General features: G+C 45.0%; 1 protein-coding gene across 1 annotated transcript in view; it reads left to right on the forward strand.

The window, feature by feature from the left end:
- The window catches only part of LOC121859365 (mucin-2-like), a 75,352-nt gene that overhangs the window by 39,909 nt on the left and 16,674 nt on the right, over positions 1 to 18,769 (forward strand). Inside the window, exons 2-6 of the mRNA XM_042356142.1 lie at positions 12,689 to 13,037; positions 15,249 to 15,584; positions 16,603 to 17,223; positions 17,384 to 17,625; positions 17,949 to 18,384. Coding sequence (XP_042212076.1) covers positions 12,689 to 13,037; positions 15,249 to 15,584; positions 16,603 to 17,223; positions 17,384 to 17,625; positions 17,949 to 18,384 — 1,984 coding nt within the window. The remainder of the gene's footprint in view (positions 1 to 12,688; positions 13,038 to 15,248; positions 15,585 to 16,602; positions 17,224 to 17,383; positions 17,626 to 17,948; positions 18,385 to 18,769) is intronic.

Raw genomic sequence — 18,769 nt, forward strand, 5'->3', positions numbered from 1 at the left:
AAAGAGGAGATCAAAGTGGTGATGTTTATTTTATTATTTGTTCTTAATATTGCAAGAAGAAGAAGAAAGTGTAATGTAGGTAAAAACCCGTATAGAAGATATAGGAAGAATTTATAGTTGTAGGGTTGTAAAGTGAGGAAGGTTTAGTAGTGTGGCCGGTTAGTAACTTTGACTTGGTTTTATTTTCGCAGAGGGAATCGTCTCTAAACACCAACTCTAAGCACAGCTATATATGAGTTAACTCAATGGCATGGACACATTAATAGATAAATATATTGACGTTACTAGACAATGACTCTCGGACACAAACATGAAATGGATACACTTCCCAACGTAAGTAACTCACCCTATGGATCGCTCTTAGGGAGGCCCAGTGGCTGGGAAATGTCTGCAGGTGCGGCAGGACTCTATCTCCTGTGGGAGACTCTGCTAGCTGGGGACTTGGTGCTGGGAGCGTAACTACTGTCTTCTTCTGAGTTCTGTCTCTCCCTATCTGACTCTGGGAAGGAGCTGTCGGCCCCTTCCCTGTTCTAATAATACTTCTAATGCCTCGTGAAAGGAGCTGCAGGCTCTTTATATTGGCGATGACAAGCCGGAAGGTGTCGTCATTAATCTGGGTGTGTCTGGCCAGGTGACAGGTGTACTCGCTGGGGGGTAGCTTCTTGAGTAACACGGTCATGTCGCCGTGTTAACTTAGGTTTCTTGTGGCCGTGACCCCTCTTGGGTCAGGTCTTAATGTCACCTTAATTTTGAAGGGTGGGTCAACTGACGAGGGTGTACAAACCTAAGCTTCCGGTCACTGCTATATGTGCTGTTCTTCTCTGGGCTATAAGCTGTGGTCTGATAAGTCACCTGGTCCCGATGAGATATTTGCCAGAGTATTAAAGGAATGTAAGGAAGAGCTTAGTATGCCCTTAGCAAAGTTGTTTAACATGTCCTTAAAAACAGGTGTAGTACCAGAATCCTGGAGGATAGCGAATGTAATACCGATTTTCAAGAAGGGGGATAGATCACTATCCTCTAATTATCACCCAATCAGTCTAACATCAATAGTAGGCAAATTACTGGAAGCAATCATTTCAAACTCTATTCGAAATCACCTGGAGAAGCACCGATTGATCAATGATTCCCAACATGGCTTCACAAGCGGACATTCTTGTCTAACTAATCTATTAACATTCTTTTCATCAGTTTTCGAATCGGTGGACGAGGGGCACAATTATGATGTGGTATATCTCGACTTTAGCAAAGCCTTCGACAGAGTCCCCCACGAAAGACTAATTAGAAAGGTAGAAGCTCATGGCATCAAAGGTAACATCCTTAAATGGATTAGGGCGTGGTTACAGGACAGGAAACAGCGAGTGAGCATTAACGGCACTAAGTCCCATTGGAGCAACGTCACAAGTGGAGTTCCCCAAGGCTCAGTGCTTGGACCATTATTATTTATTATACACATAAACGACATAGATATCGGCATAGACAGCAACATAAGAAAATTTGCTGATGACACTAAAATAGGACGTGTTATTAAATCTGACGAGGACTCAGCAAAACTACAGGAAGATCTAAACAAATTTTTCGAATGGTCTGAAAAATGGCAGATGAAATTCAACGTGGACAAATGGAAAGTACTCAGTATAGGAGATGTAAACAGGGAAACCAGATACCAGATAAACAACGATGCCATAAAGAAATCCGACTGCGGGAGAGATTTAGGAGTAATGATATGTAGGACCCTTAAGCCAAGTAAACAATGTGTTTTTGCTCGTAACAAGGCTAATAAAGTACTTGGGTTCATACAAAGGAGTGTTAGTTACAAGACTAACGAGGTCATCCTAAAACTGTATCTTGCTCTTGTGAAACCACACCTGAATTACGCAGTTCAGTTCTGGTCACCGTATTACAGAATGGATATAGAATCCTTGGAAAGAATTCAGAGGAGAATGACAAGACTAATTCAGGGCATTAGGAACCTTGAGTATAGAGACAGGTTAAAGCATCTTAATTTGCACTCCCTCGAGAGACGTAGAGCGAGGGCCGACCTGATAGAGGTGTATAAGTGGAAGGCAGGGCTAAACAAAGGGGACATTACAAAGGTACTCAATCTATCCAACCAGGAGCGAACTCGTAACAATGGTTTTAAATTAGACAAATTTAGATTCAGGCGGGAAATAGGTAAACACTGGTTTGGAAACAGAGTAGTGGATGAATGGAAAAAGTTACAAATATCATCATTAACTCGAATACGCTGAATAGCTTCAAACATAGGTTGGATGCTTATATGAGCATTTGGGGTTGGGTGTAAACGGGACTGCCCAGTATGGGCCAATAGGCCCCCTGCAGTTTCCTCCATTCTTATGTTCTTATGTTCATTACAAAGAAGAAGAAGAAAAAGAAGAAGAAGAAGAATTCGCACTCTTTGCAATACAAGTATTTCAATTTGCTGAGATGACACAATTCCTATCGGGAAAAAAAGTATATATAAATACCATTCACGAGCGTCTTTTGTGGCAAAAACTAATCCATTATCCATTGCAATGCATTATGATCCTCCCGTTGGAAAGCACACCGTTCTTTAGTGCAAATAAATCCCTCAGCAAAGCTATTAGCAGTTCTTTGTTACAACACATTACGAGTCACTCTTACTGCTCAAATGCGAGTCATTATTTTTTGCAACACTACGAGCTAGCTATTGCAAAAGTGCGAGTCATATTTTGTTGCAAAAAATTACGAGCTATCGGTATGTTGCAGGAGGAACAAAAAGAACACTTAAGACTGGAATCTTGGTAATTGAGTGTTGACTGTTAGGCTGGCGACCACAACCTTATAAGTGGCGTGAAGGAATTTATTGTAGTACGAGACATGACGGAGGAGAGAGAGAGAGAGAGAGAAAGAGAGAGAGAGTTTACTGGAACTGACAAGCAGAGATAGCTGGAACTGACTGTGGCTGGCTAAAAGCTGACTGGGGCTAACGGGCAAGTGGACATGAGAGATAAGAGAGAGAGAAAATATGGGAGAAACAGGAGAGACAAAAGGTAAATGTTGAGGAGAGAGAGACACACAGGTGAGCATCTGCCTCCTAGAATATCAATGTCTGGACGACGGAATGTGGAAACACGATCTTTGTTGTGCAAATGTTGGATGAGAGCTGCCCGTGTACTGGGCATGGGTGAGAGACGGTGAGGGGGAGAGGTGGTGAAGGGGAGAGGCGGTGAGGGGAGAAGTAGTGAAGGGGACAGATGTTGAGGGGGAGAGGCAGTGAAGGTGAGAGGCCGTGAAGAGGAGAGGTGGTGAGGTTAAGAGATAGTGAGGAGGAGAGGTGGTGAGGTTAAGAGATAGTGAGGAGAGGTGGTGAGGTTAAGAGATAGTGAGGAGGTAAGAGGCAGAGACAGGAGAGGAGAGAGGGTGAGGTTAAGAGATAGTGAGGAGGAGAGGGGGAGGGAAGAGATAGTGAGAGGGGAGAGGGGAGGCAGAGATAGGAGGAGAGGTGGTGAGGTTAAGAGATAGTGAGGAGAGGTGGGTGAGGTTAAGAGATAGTGAGGAGGAGAGGTGGGAGGTTAAGAGATAGTGAGGAGGAGAGGTGGGTGAGGGAAGAGATAGGTGGAGGAGGAGAGGTGGTGGGAGGCAAGAGACAGTGAGGAGAGGTGGGTGAGGTTAAGAGAGATAGGAGGAGAGGTGGGTAGGTTAAGAGATAGTGAGGAGGAGAGGGGAGGCAGAGAGATAGTGAGGGAGGGAGAGGGGTGAGGAAGAGATAGTGAGGGAGGAGAGGTGAGGTTAAGAGACAGTGAGGAGGAGAGAGGTAGGAGGCAGAGATAGAAAGAGGAGAGGTTAAAGAGGTTAAGAGATAGTGAGGAGAGAGAAGAGGGGTTAAGAGACAGGAGAGGAGGCTACAGGAGGTTAAGAGATAGGGAGGAGGAGAATGGTGAGGTTAAGAGGATAGTGAGGAGGAGAAGGGTGAGGCAAGAGACAGTGAGAAGGGGAGAGGTGGTGAGGTTAAGAGATAGGTAGAGGAGGAGATGGTGTGGTTAAGAGATAGTGAGTAGGGAGAGATGCAGGAGGTTAAGAGATAGTGAGGAGGAGAGGTGGTGAGGTTAAGAGATAAAGGGGAGGAGGAAAGAGGTGGGGGAGGTTAGAGATAGTGGAGGAGGAGAGGTGGTGTATAAGAGATAGTGAGGAGGAGAGATGGTGGAAGTTAAGAGACAGGAGGTGGTGGAGGTTAAGAGATAGTGAGGGGAGGAGAGGTGAGGTTAAGAGATAGTGAGGAGGGGAGAGGTGAGGGAGGTTTAAGATAGTGAGGAGGAGAGGTGGGAGGTTAAGAGATGGTGAGGAGGAGAGGTGGTGGTTAAGAGATAGTGAGGAGGAGAGATGGTGAGGTTAAGAGAAGGAGAAGGAGAGGTAGGAGGTTAAGAGATAGTGAGGAGGGGAGGTGGTGAGGTTAAGAGATAGTGAGGAGGAGAGGTGGTGGAGGTTAAGGGATAGTGAGGAGGAGAGGTGAGGGGTTAAGAGATAGTGAGGAGAGGTGGTGAGGTTAAGAGATAGTGGAGGAGGAGGTGGTGGGAGGTTAAGAGATGGTGAGGAGAGGTGGGAGGTTAAGAGATAGTGAGGAGAGGTGGTGAGGAGAGATAGTGAGGAGGAGAGGTGGTGAGGTTAAGAGATAGTGAGGAGAGGTTGGTGAGGTTAAGAGATAGTGAGGAGGAGAGGGTGAGGTTAAGAGATAGTGAGGAGGAGAGGTAGGAGGTTAAGAGATAGTGAGGAGGAGAGGTGTGGAGGTTAAGAGATAGGAGGAGGAGAGGTGGTGAGGTTAAGGATAGTGGGAGGAGGAGAGGTGTGGAGGTTAAGAGATAGTGAGGAGGAGAGGTGGTGAGGTTAAGAGATAGTGGAGGAGGGGAGAGGTGGTGAGGTTAAGAGATGAGGGAGGAGGTGGTGAGGTTAAGAGATAGTGAGAAAGGAGGGTGTGATTGAGAGATGATGAGGAGGAGAGGTGGGTGAGAATGGTGAGGAGAGGTGGTGGTTGGGGATTAGTGGAGGGGATTGGGGTGAGGAGGTGGTGGGGTTAAAGAGAGATGAGTAGGAGGAGGGTGGGATTGAGATGGTGAGGAGGGTGGGGTGAGGTTAAAGAGATGGGTGGGAGAGGTGGGGTTAAGAGATAGTGAGGGAGAGAGGTGGTGAGGTTAAGATAGTGAGGTTGGTGAGGTTAAAGAGAGATAGTGAAAGGAGAAGGTGGTGAGGTTAAAGAGATAGTGAGGAGGAGGTGGTGAGGTTGAGATAGTGAGGGAAGAGGTGGTGAGGTTAAGAGACCTGATAGGGAGGTGGTGGTTAAGGGATGGTGGGAGGAGAGGTGAGGTTAAGACACAGTGAGGAGGGAGGCGGTGAGATGAGGGATGTGGTGGGAGAGGAGGCTGGGTGGGGTTTGAGAGATAGTGAGGAGGGAGGTGGTGGTTAGGATGAGCAGGAGGTGGTAAGGATTGAGACCAGTGGGGAGGAGGTGGTGGGGCCAAGGGCTGGGCAGGGAGGTGGGTGAGTTTGAGAGGATAGTGAGGAAGAATTAAGGTTGAAGATAGTGAGGAGGTGGTGAGGTTAAGAATGGTGAGGAAAGTGGTTGAGAATATTAGGAGGAGGTGGTGTGGTTAGAAGATAGTAGAGGAGGTGAGTTAAAGAATGATGAGGAGGTGGTGAGGTTAAGAATGGTGAGGTGGTGAGGTTAGAATGGTGAAAAGTGAGGAGGTGGTGAGTTAAAGATAATCTGAGGAGGAGGTGGTGAGGTTAGAGATCGATGAAGAGGTGGTGAGTTAAAGACGTGTGAGGAAGTGATAGGTTGAAGATAGTGAGGAGGAGAGTGCAGGAGGAGGAGGAGGAGAGAGGTGGGAGGAGGGTGAGGGGTGAAGGTGAGGGAGAGGCCATGAGGGAGAGGTGGTGAGGGGGAGGTGGGTGAGGGGGGGAGGTGGTGGGGTGAGCGGGAGGGTGAGAGTCGGTGAGGGTCAAAAGGAGAGAGAGATAGATGGAGAGGGTGAGAGGCGGTAGATAGAGAGAGACGTGTTAAGAAAAGGGAGTTGGAGAGCGTGAGAGAGAGAGAGAGAGAGAGAGAGAGAGAGAGAGAGGCATACATTAATCTGTTAATGTAAAGTTTATATCATTAAATAAAATGATTAGTCCTATGCGAACTGTTAATTATCGCATTAAGAGACTCACACACTGTACATGGAAAGTTGAACCTGGACCAAATTAGCTCAAAGGACTCCTATCCAGAATGTATTTAGCGTTAAGCTATAAGATCAAATGTTAAATGAGAGGAAATATCCGGCGACAGATATTATACACTTATATTGATTAAGATATATTAATTAAACCATATCAATTAATATATATTAATTAAAATATATAAATTATTGAAGAGGTTTATAAATTTACTGTTGAATATATTCTGTTTCTTTACTGCTTTCATTGATTTTCAAATAGTTAGTAATTTCACCTGATCATATTTTTAAATGGATGGTAATTTGTCTCATTTTATTTTGTAATTTATATTAATTTGTCTTATTATATATTGAAACTGATTCAAATTCGTCTAAGTTTTTTCCTGTGTTCATGAGACACAGGAAAAGACAGACAGACAGACAGACAGACGGACAAATATCTCAGCACAAAGAGCATCTGCATTCTCTCCTTCAGTTCTAATTTCAGTCTCGGTTCCAGTGTCATTCTATTCCAACCTATTTCAACCTCAAAACCCATTTCCAAAACCATTCTCAATCCCAACTTCCATTCCAGTATCCATCCCTGTCAGTTGCTTAAACCATAAGTAAGAAGTAACAAACACATATATATTCTTTTGGACACAATGGGGAACCATTCTATCGTGACAAAAGAACATTATTCCACCAACAACAACAACATCAACAACAACAACAATAGAGACACTTACGGCAAGCTGGTCAATGGGTCCAAGTTTTAATAGGCCCCAGTTTTATTGGCTCCATTTTGAATGGGCCTCCAGTTTGATGGACTGAAAGGCCCCAGTTTTAATGGGCCCTCAGGTTATAGGGGACTGTTATAATGCCCCGACTCCTAATGGGTCCGATTCTTTTAGGCCCCAGTTATAATGTCAATTTGACTTATTTCGATTGGGATGTATAAAAGCAGTTCTCATTCCACCTCTGTCCTATTACACCAGAAAACTTATTACAAATGTGTTTCTTTTCAAATACACCCCATTAAACTGTATCCTATTACAAATACATACCTTTACAAACTACACTCATTACAAAGGGGTTCTATTACAACACCCAATTATTACAACTGTGTCCTATTACAACACACCCATTACAAATGTGTTCTATTACAATTCAATTCTATTACAATCTACATTCCATTAAAATTCATACACTCATTACTACACACACACTTATTAAAAATGTGTCCCATTACAACTGTGCCCCATTACAACTACACCCCATTACACTGTGCCCTATTAAAATTACAACCCTTTTACAACGTTGTCCCATTAGAACTACACGCCATTACAACTGTGCCCTATTACAACTACAACAAATTATACTTGTTCTGTTAAACTTAAACCAAATATTCACACTTGTTTCACATAACTTGTGTACCCTATTACAACAGAGTTTACATAATTATAACATATAAAGCCATTAGAATACACCTTATATACTGTGCTCTATAGTCATAACACATATATAACTGTGCTCATTACTACAATTTACAACTGTGCCCCATTACAATTAATACTTATTATAACTATGCCTTATTCTATACAATATAATTAAAACTTGCCACATAAGTAATTAATTACAACTATGCCCTATTCCAACTACACATACAACGGTACCCTATTAAAACTACACCCCATCTAAATCAAAGCCCTTATTACAACTACACACCATTATAACTGTGTCCCATTTAAACTACACCCCATTAAAACTACACGCCATTACAACTTAGTTCCATTAGAACTACACCCCTATTACAACTGTTACTACATACACCATACCCCATTACAACTGTGCCCTATTACAACTACAATTCAATATAAAATTGTCCCATTACAACATTGTCCCATTACAACTGTACCCTATTACAACTACACCACCATTACACTGTGCCCTACTACAACTACACCCCATTACAACTGTGTCCTATTACAACTACACCCCATTACAACTGTACCCTAATACAACTACACCCCATTACAACTGTACAATATTACAACAAATCCTCATTACAACTAAAACCCACTACAACTGTGTCCTATTACAACTACTCTATTACAACTGCACAATTACAACAAATCCTCATTACAATTAAACCCACTACAACTGTGTCCTATTACAACTACACCCATTACAACTGTGTCCTACTACAATTACCCTCATTACAACTGTACCCTATTACAAGCATCCATATCATCTGTACACAATTACAACTACACCTCATTACAACTACACCCCATTACAACCGGCGCCCTACTACAACTACACCCCATTACAACTGTACACAATTACAACTGCACCTCAATAGAACTATGTCCCATTACAACTACACCCCATTACAACTGTACCCTATTACAACTACACTTCACAACTTTGTCCCATTACAAACCACACCATTACAACTTTCTCCCATTGCAACTATACCACCATTACAACCGTGTCCCATTACAACAAACCCATTATAACTGTGCCCCATTACAACTGTGCCGCATTACAACTGTGCCCTACTACAACTGTGCCCCATTAAAACTGTGCCCTATTACAACTGTGCCTTACTACAACTGTTACTCATTACTAACCAGTTCCCCATTACAACTGTGCCTACTACAACTGTGCCCCATTACAACTGGTGCTTCACGCCATTAACCAAAATCATTGTGTTGCAGTCTCTGTACCAAACATACAATCCCTCTAATTCACATAACCGTGTCCTACTACACAAATGTGTCCCTACTACCAGTCCTACTACAACTGTGCCCTCACAACTAGTTCTACTACAACTGTGCCCTAATACAACTGTGCCCTAGCCAACTGTGCCCGACTACAACTGTTGCCCCATTACAACTTGTTCACAACAGTTCTCAATAACTGTGCCCTCTACCACAATCCTAATGCAACTAGTAGCCCCACAACTGTGTTCTAATAACACTGTGCCCTACTACAAATCAAACAACTGTGCCCTACTATAACTGTGCCCTACTATAAATGTTCCTACTCACAACTGCCCTACTACAACTGGTGCCCTTCTCAACTGTGTTCTGCTACAGCCAGTGCTACTACAACTGTCTCTACTATAAATGTTCCTTACAACAACTGTGCCCTACTACAATCTGTGCACTACAACTGTGCCCTACTACAACTGTGCCCACTACAACTGTCTTTCACAATCAGGCCCTACTACAACTGTTTTCTATAACTGTGTCTACTACAATCTGAGTTCTACTACAACTGTGCCCTACTACAACTGTGTTCTACTACAACTGTGCCCCATTACAACTGTGCCCTACTACAATCAAATGTTCATTATAATCAGTTCCCTACTATAAATGTTACTACAACTGTGCCCTTACTACTGGAACTGTGCCCTACTACAATCAAAAGTCGTATTACAATCAAATTGCCCCATTACAACTGTGCTCCTCATTACAACTGTACCCCATTATAACTGTGCCCTTACTGCAACTGTTCTACCAACTGTGCCACAGCAATCACTTCAATAAGCTGTGCCCTGCCACAGCTGGTGTCTACTACAAATGTGCCCTACCAAAAGCCCTACTACAACTGTTCCTACTACAACTGTGCCCTGATACAACTGTGCCCTAGTACAACTGTGCCCTACACAACTGTGCCCTACTACAACTGTGCCCCATTAAAACTGTGCCATTCTACACCTGTGCTCTCACTACAACTGAGTCTGACTCGAACTGTTCTACTACAACTGTGCCCCATTACAACTGTGCTCACAACAACTGTGCCCTACTACAGCTGTGCCCTACTACAACTGTGCCTCTACTACACAGTGCCTACTACAACTGTGCTCTACTACAACTGTGCCCCATTACAAATGTGCCCAAACAACTGTGCCCTACTACAACTGTGCCCCATTACAACTGTGCTTACATCAACTGTGTCCCATTACAAATGTTCCTACTATATCTGTTCCTTACTACAACTGTGCCCATCGACAACTGTGCCTCTACTACATTTGTCCCATAACAACTGTGTGTCCTACTACAACTGTGCCCCATTACACTGTGCCCTACTACAACTGTGCCCCAATACAGCTGTGCCCTACTACAACTGTGCCCTACTACAACAGTGCCCTACTACAACTGTGCCCTACTACAACTGTGCCCTACTAACTGTGCCTTACTGCTGGTGCCTCTCACAACAGTGCCCCCACAACTGTGCCCATTACAACTGTGCCCTACTACAACTGTGCCACAGCTGTGCCTTTACAACAGTGCTCCAACAGTGCCCTACTGCAATTACTACAACTGTGCCTCACCAACTGTGCACAACAACTGTGCCCTATTACAACTATGTCCCACTACAATGTGCTATACAACTGTGTCTCACTACAACTGTGCCCTACTAACCTGTGCCCTACAACAACTGTGCATCTATTACAACTGTGCCCCACTATAACTGTGCCCTACTACAACTTTGAACTACTACAATCTGCCTACTACAACTGTGAACTCTACAACTGGTGCCCCATTACAACTGTGCCCCATTACAATGTGTTCTAACAACAACTGTGCCCTACTACAGCTGTGTTCTACTACAACTGTGCTCGTATTACATAACAGTGCTCTTGCACACCTGTGTCCTATTACAACAGTGTCTTCTACTACAACTGTGCCCTCTATTACAAATGTTCATACAATAACTGTGCTCCTACTACAGCTGTGCCCTTACTACAACTGCCCTTTACTACAACTGTGCCCCATTACAACTGTGCCTTTCAATACAGCCGTGCCATTACATACTGTGCTCTACAACTGTGCCTTATTACAACTGTGCTCCTACTAACTGTGCTCCATTACAACTGTACGTCTACTACAACTGTAGTCTTACTACAACTGGTGCCCCTACAACAACTGTGCCCTATTACAACTGTGTCCCTACTACAATGTGAACTACTACAACTGCGCCCTACTACAACTGTTCCCTTACTATAACTGTGTCTCTACTACAACTGTGCCCTATTACAACTGTGCCTACAACAACTGTGCCCTATTACAACTGTGCCCTACTATAACTGTGCCCTACTACAACTGTGAACTACTACAACTGTGCTCCTACTACAACTATGCCTTACTACAACTGTGCACCATTACAACTGTGTCCTATTACAACTGTGCCCCATTACAACTGTGCTCTACTACAACTGTGCTCTACTACAACTGTGCCCCATTACAACTCTGCCCCATTACAACTGTGCTCTGCTACAACTGTGCCCTACTACAACTGTGCCATATTACAACTGTCCTCCACTACAACTCTGTTCCTACTGCAACTGTGCCCCATTACTAACTGTGTCCTACAACAACTGTGCCCTACTACAACTGTGCCCTATTACAACTGTGCTCTACTACAACTGGTCTTACTACAACTGTGCCCTATAACAACCGTGCCCATTACAACTGTCTTCCTCAACTACAACTCTGCCCTACTGCAACTGTGCCCCCATTACAACTGTGTTCTACTACAACTGTGCCCTCATTACAACTGTGCCCATTAAAACTGTGCCCTGCTACAACTGTGCCTATTACAACAGTGCCCTACTACTAACTGTTCCCTACTACAACTGTGCCTCATATAACTGTGCCTCTACTACAACTGTGCCCTACTACAACTGTGCCCCTAAACAACTGTGCCCTATTACAACTGTGCCCTACTACAACAGTGCCCTACTACAACTGTGCCCTACTACAACTGTGCCCCATTACAACTGTGCCCTACTACAACTGTGCCCTACAACAACTGTGCCCATTACAACTGTGCCCTACTACAACTGTGCCCTATTACAACTGTGCCCTACTACAACCGTGCTCCTACTACAACTGTGCCCTACATAAACTGTGCCCTATTACAACTGTGCTACTATAACTGTGCCCTACTACAACTTTGAACTACTACAACTGTGCCCTACTACAACTGTGAACTACTACAACTGCGCCCTACTACAACTATTCCCTACTATAACTGTGCCTCTACTACAACTGTGCCCTATTACAACTGTGCCCTACAACAACTGTGCCCTATTACAACTGTGCCCTACTATAACTGTGCCCTACTACAACTGTGAACTACTACAACTGTGCCCTACTACAACTATGCCCTACTACAACTGTGCACCATTACAACTGTGTCCTACTACAACTGTGCCTCTACTACAACTGTGCTTCTACTACAACTGTGCCCCACATAACTCTGCCCCATTACAACTGTGCTCTGCTACAACTGTGTTCTACTACAACTCTGCCCTACTGCTACTGTGCCCCATTACAACTGTCCTCCACTACAACTCTGCCCTACTGCAACTGTGCCCCATTACAACTGTCCCCACTACAACTCTGCCCCACTGCAACTGGCCCCATTACAACTGTGCCCCATTACAACTGTGCCCTACTACAACTGGCCCCATTACAACTGTGCTCTACTACAACCAGTTCTACTACAACTGTGCCCTATAACAACCGTGCCCATTACAACTGTCCTCAACTACAACTCTACTCCTACTGCAACTGGCCCCATTACAACTGTGTTCTACGACAACTGTGCCCCATTACAACGTGTGCCCATTAAAACTGTGCCCTGCTACAACTGTGCTCCTATTACAACAGTGCCCTACTACAACTGTGCCTCTACTAACTGTGCCCCAATACAACTGTGTCTTACTACAACCGTGCCCTACTACAACTGTGCCCTTACAACAACTGTGCCCTATTACAACTGTGCCCTACTACAACTGTGCCCCATTACAACTGTGCCCTACTACAACCGTGCCCTACTACAACTGTGCCCTCTAAACAACTGTGCCCTATTACAACTGTGCCTACTATAACTGTGCCCTACTACAACTGTGAACTACTACAACTGTGCCCTACTGCAACTGTGAACTACAATTGGTGCCCTACTACAACCTTCCCTACTATAACTGTGCCCTACTACAACTGTGCCCTATTACAACTGTCTCCCTACAACAACTGTGCCCTATTACAACTGTGCCCTACTATAACTGTGCCCTACTACAACTGTGAACTACTACAACTGTGCCCTACTAACTATGCCCTACTACAACTGTGCACCATAACTGTGTCCCACTACAACTGTGTCCCATTACAACTGTGTCCTACTACAACTGTGCACCATTACAACTGTGCCCTACTACAACTGTGCCCCATTACAACTGTGCACTACTACAACAGTGCCCTACTACAACTGTGCCCCATTACAACTGTGCACTACTACAACAGTGCCCTATACAACTGTGCCCCATTACAACTGTGCCCTATTACAACAGTGCCCTAGTACAACTGTGCCCCATTTCCAACTGTGCACTACACAACAGTGCCCTACTACAACTGTGCCCCATTACAACTGTGCACTACTACAACAGTGCCCTACAACAGTTCTCCCATTACAACTGTGCACTACTACTACAACAGTGCCCTACTACAACTGTGCCTCATTACAACTGTGCACTACTACACAGTGATAAATTCAGACAGTGACTTTGAACACCAAAGAGATCTAGATACCTTACATGAGTGGTCAGTAGACTGGCAAATGAATTTTAATACTGATAAATGCAAGGTACTACAGATAGGGAAGACGAATACAAACGTTATGTATAAACTAGGTAAAACGGAAATAGAAAACTCAGTTTGTGAAAAAGATCTAGGTGTATTTGTTAGCAAACGACTTGAAACCTAGAAACAATGTATTAGCGTTCGCAACAAGGCAAACAGGATTCTGTTCATATCTAGGTCTGTGAGTAACAGAACTGCTGACGTTATCTTGAAATTTTACCTAGCATTAGTGAGGCACACATGGATTATGCGGTTCAGTTCTGGTGTCCTTATTATAGAATGGACATAGACTTTTGGAGAGAGTACAAAGAAGAATGACAAAAATGATCCATAATATTGAAACCTTCCATATGAAGAAAGACTGAAAAGCTTAGGCTTACATTCATTAGAGAGGCGTAGAGTTAGGGGAGATATGATAGAGGTACAAGGGTGAGGGATTAAGGTAAAATGGAAGATGTTCTGAAGCTCAGTAATAACGAAATAACTAGAACAAATGGCTTTAAATTAGATAAATTCCGATTCAGAAAGGATATAGGCAAGCACTGGTTTGGTAATAGAGTTGTGGATATGTGAATAGGCTACCGACTGCTATAGTAGGATCGGGGACGCTGGGGAGCTTCAAGACGAAGTTGGATAGGACATGGAAGTGCTGGGATGGGGTGAAAGGGATCTGCCCTGTATGGGCCAGTCGGCCTCCTGCAGTATCCCACTTTCTTATGTTCTTATGTTCTTATGTACTACAACTATGCCCCATTACAACTGTGCACTACTACAACTGTGCCCTACTACAACTGTGCCCCATTACAACTGTACTACCACAACTGTGCCCCATTACAACTGTGCACTACTACAACAGTGCCCTACTACAACTGTGCCCCATTACAACTGTACTACTACAACTGTGTCCACACAACTGTGCCCCATTACAACTGTGCCCTATTACAACAGTGCCCTACTACAACTGTGCCCTATTACAACAGTGCCCTACTACAACTGTGCCCCTACACAACTGTGCACTACAACAGTGCCCTCCACAACTGTGCCCTACTACAACTGTGCATTACTACAACTGTGCCCTACTACAACTGTGCCCCATTACAACTGTGTCATACTACAACTAAAACACATTCCAACTTTTTTACAACTACGGATTGTTTCACTATAAATCCCAATACACTCACAAAGGATTAATTAAAAAAACAAAACAATTACAGATTCCAAACATACCAGAACTACGACATTGATTTTAATAAACATATTTGTCTCTGTGTGAACCATCGGCCGAGGAATCAAATTTCTATATCATTTGATTCTCCACAAAATGACTTACAATAACTGAAAATGACAGAGTTATTTGATAGAGAGAGAGAGAGAGAGTCCAACCCAACACACCTCGATCCAATCAGACATGAACCAGCACGAAGCAACCGAGCACGACACAACCAACACGAAACAACGACACGACACACCAGCACGAAACAACCGAGCACGACACAACCCATCACGAAACAAGCATCACGACACAACCCAGCACGAAACAACCCAGCACGAAACAACCCAGCACGAAACAAGCCAACACAGAAACAAACCAGCACGAAACAACCAGCACGAAACAAGCCAACACGAAACAACCCAACACGAAACAAGCCATCACGAACAAACCAGCACAGAAACAACCCACCAGAAACAACCCAGCACGAAACAACCCAGCACGAAACAACCCTGCAGAAACAAGCCATCACGAAACAACCCAGCACGAAACAAGCCAACACGAAACAACCCAACACGAAACAAGCCAACACGAAACAACCCAACACGAAACAAGCCAACACGAAACAACCCAGCACGAAACAAGCCAACACGAAACAACCCAGCACGAAACAACCCAGCACGAAACAAGCCAACACGAAACAACCCAGCACGAAACAACCCAACACGAAACAACCCAACACGAAACAACCCAGCACGAAACAACCCAGCACGAAAAAACCCTGCAGAAACAAGCCATCACGAAACAACAACACGAAACAACCCAGCACGAAACAACCCTGCGAAACAACCCAGCACGAACAACCCAACACGAAACAACCCTGCACGAAACAAGCCATCACGAAACAAACCAGCACGAAACAACCCAACACGACACAACCCAACATGAAGCAACCCAACACGAAACAACCCAACACGAAACAACCCAACAGAAACAACAACACGAAACAACAGCAAAACAACCCAGCACGAAACAACCCAACACGAAACAACCCAGCACGAAACAACCCAACACGAAACAACCCTGCGAAACAAGCCATCACGAAACAAACCAGCACCGAACACGACACAACCAACATGAAGCAACCAACACGAAACAACCCAACACGAAACAACCCAACACGAAACAACCAACACGAAACAACCCAGCACGAAACAACCCACACCACCGAAACAACCCAACACGAAACAACCCAGCACGAAACAACCCAGCACGAAACAACCCTGCACGAAACAACCCAACACGAAACAACCCAGCACGAAACAACCCAACAAACAACCCAGCACGAAACAACCCAGCACGAAACAACAACACGAAACAACCCAGCGACAAAACACGAAACAACCCAACACGAAACAACCCAACACGAAACAACCCAACACGAAACAACCCAGCACGAAACAACCCAACACGAAACAACCCAACACGAAACAACCCAGCACGAACAACCCAACACGAAACAACCACGACAACACGAAACAACCAACACGAAACAACCCAGCACGAAACAACCCAGCACGAAACAACCCAGCACGAAACAACCCAGCACGAAACAACCCAACACGAAACAACCCAGCACGAAACAACCCAACGAAACAACCATCACGAAACCCAACACGAAACAACCCAGCACGAAACAACCCAACACGAAACAACCCAGCACGAAACAACCCAACACGAAACAACCCAACACGAAACAACCCAGCACGAAACAACCCAACACGAAACAACCCAGCACAGAAACAACCCAGCACGAACAACCCAACACGAAACAACCAGCCAAAACGAAACAACCCAACACGAAACAACCCAGCACGAAACAACCCCACGACACAACCCAGCACAAACAACCCAACACGAAACAACCCAGCACGAAACAACCCAACACGAAACAACCAAACACGAAACAACCCAACACGAAACAACCCAGCACGAAACAACCCACCACGAAACAACCCAGCACGAAACAACCCAGCACGAAACAACCAACACGAAACAACCCAGCACGAAACAACCCAGCACGAAACAACCCAACACAAAACAACCCAGCACGAAACAACCCAACACGAAACAACCCAGCACGAAACAACCCAACACGAAACAACCCAACACGAAACAACCAGCACGAAACAATCCCAACGAAACAACCCAGCACAAAACAACCCAACACGACAACCCTGCACGAAACAACCCAACACGAAACAACCCAACACGAAACAACCCAACACGAAACAACCCAGCACGAAACAACCCAGCACGAAACAACCGAAACAACCCTGCAGAAACAACCGAGCACGAAACAACCCAACACGAAACAAGCCAACACGACACAACCCAACAGAAACAACCCAGAAACAACCCAACACGACACCCAGCACGAAACAACCCAACACGAAACAACCCAGCACGAAACAACCCAACACGAAACAACCCAGCACGACACAACCCAGCACGACACAACCCAGCACGACACAACCCAGCACGGCACAACCCAACACGAAACAACCCAACACGACACAACCCAGCACGAAACAAAGCGAAACAACCCAGCACGAAACAACCCAACACGAAACAACAACACGAAACAACCCAACACGAAACAACCCAACACGGAAACAACCCAACACGAAACAACCCAACACGAAACAACCAACACGAAACAACCCAGCACGAAACAACCCAGCACGAAACAACCCTGCACGAAACAACCCAACACGAAACAACCCAACACGAAACAACCCAACACGAAACAACCCAACACGAAACAACCCAACACGAAACAACCCAACACGAAACAACCCAGCACGAAACAACCCTGCACGAAACAACCCAGCACGAAACAACCAGCACGAAACAACCCAGCACGAAACAACCCAACACGAAACAACCCAACACGAAACAACCCAACGACACAACCCAACACGACACAACCGACACAACCCAGCACGACACAACCCAACACGAAACAACCTGCGAAACAACCCAACACGACACAACCCAACACGACACAACCCAACACGACACAACCCAACACGACACAAACCAGCACGACACAACCCAACACGACACAAACCAGCACGACACAACCCAACACGAAACAACCCAGCACGAAACAACCCAACACGAAACAACCCAACACAAAACAACCCAGCACGAAACAACCCAACACGAAACAACCCAGCACGAAACAACCCAGCACGAAACAACCCAACACAAAACAACCCAGCACGAAACAACCCAACACGAAACAACCCAGCACAAACAACCCAACAGAAACAACCCAGCACGAAACAACCCAACACGAAACAACCCAACACGAAACAACCCAGCACGAAACAACCCAACACGAAACAACCAAAACAACCCAGCACGAAACAACCCAACACGAAACAACAGCACGAAACAACCCAACACGAAACAACCCAGCACGAAACAACCCAACACGAAACAACCCAACACGAAACAACCCAGCACGAAACAACCCAACACGAAACAACCCAGCACGAAACAACCCAACACGAACAACCCGCAAGAAACAACCCAACACGACACAACCCAACACGAAACAACCCAACACGAAACAACCCAACACGAAACAACCCAGCACGAAACAACCCAACACGAAACAACCCAGCACGAAACAACCCAGCACGAAACAACCCAACACG

The sequence above is a fragment of the Homarus americanus genome, unplaced genomic scaffold (assembly GCF_018991925.1).
Source record: "Homarus americanus isolate GMGI-L3 unplaced genomic scaffold, GMGI_Hamer_2.0 scaffold29734, whole genome shotgun sequence".
Taxonomy (NCBI): Eukaryota; Metazoa; Arthropoda; class Malacostraca; order Decapoda; family Nephropidae; genus Homarus; species Homarus americanus.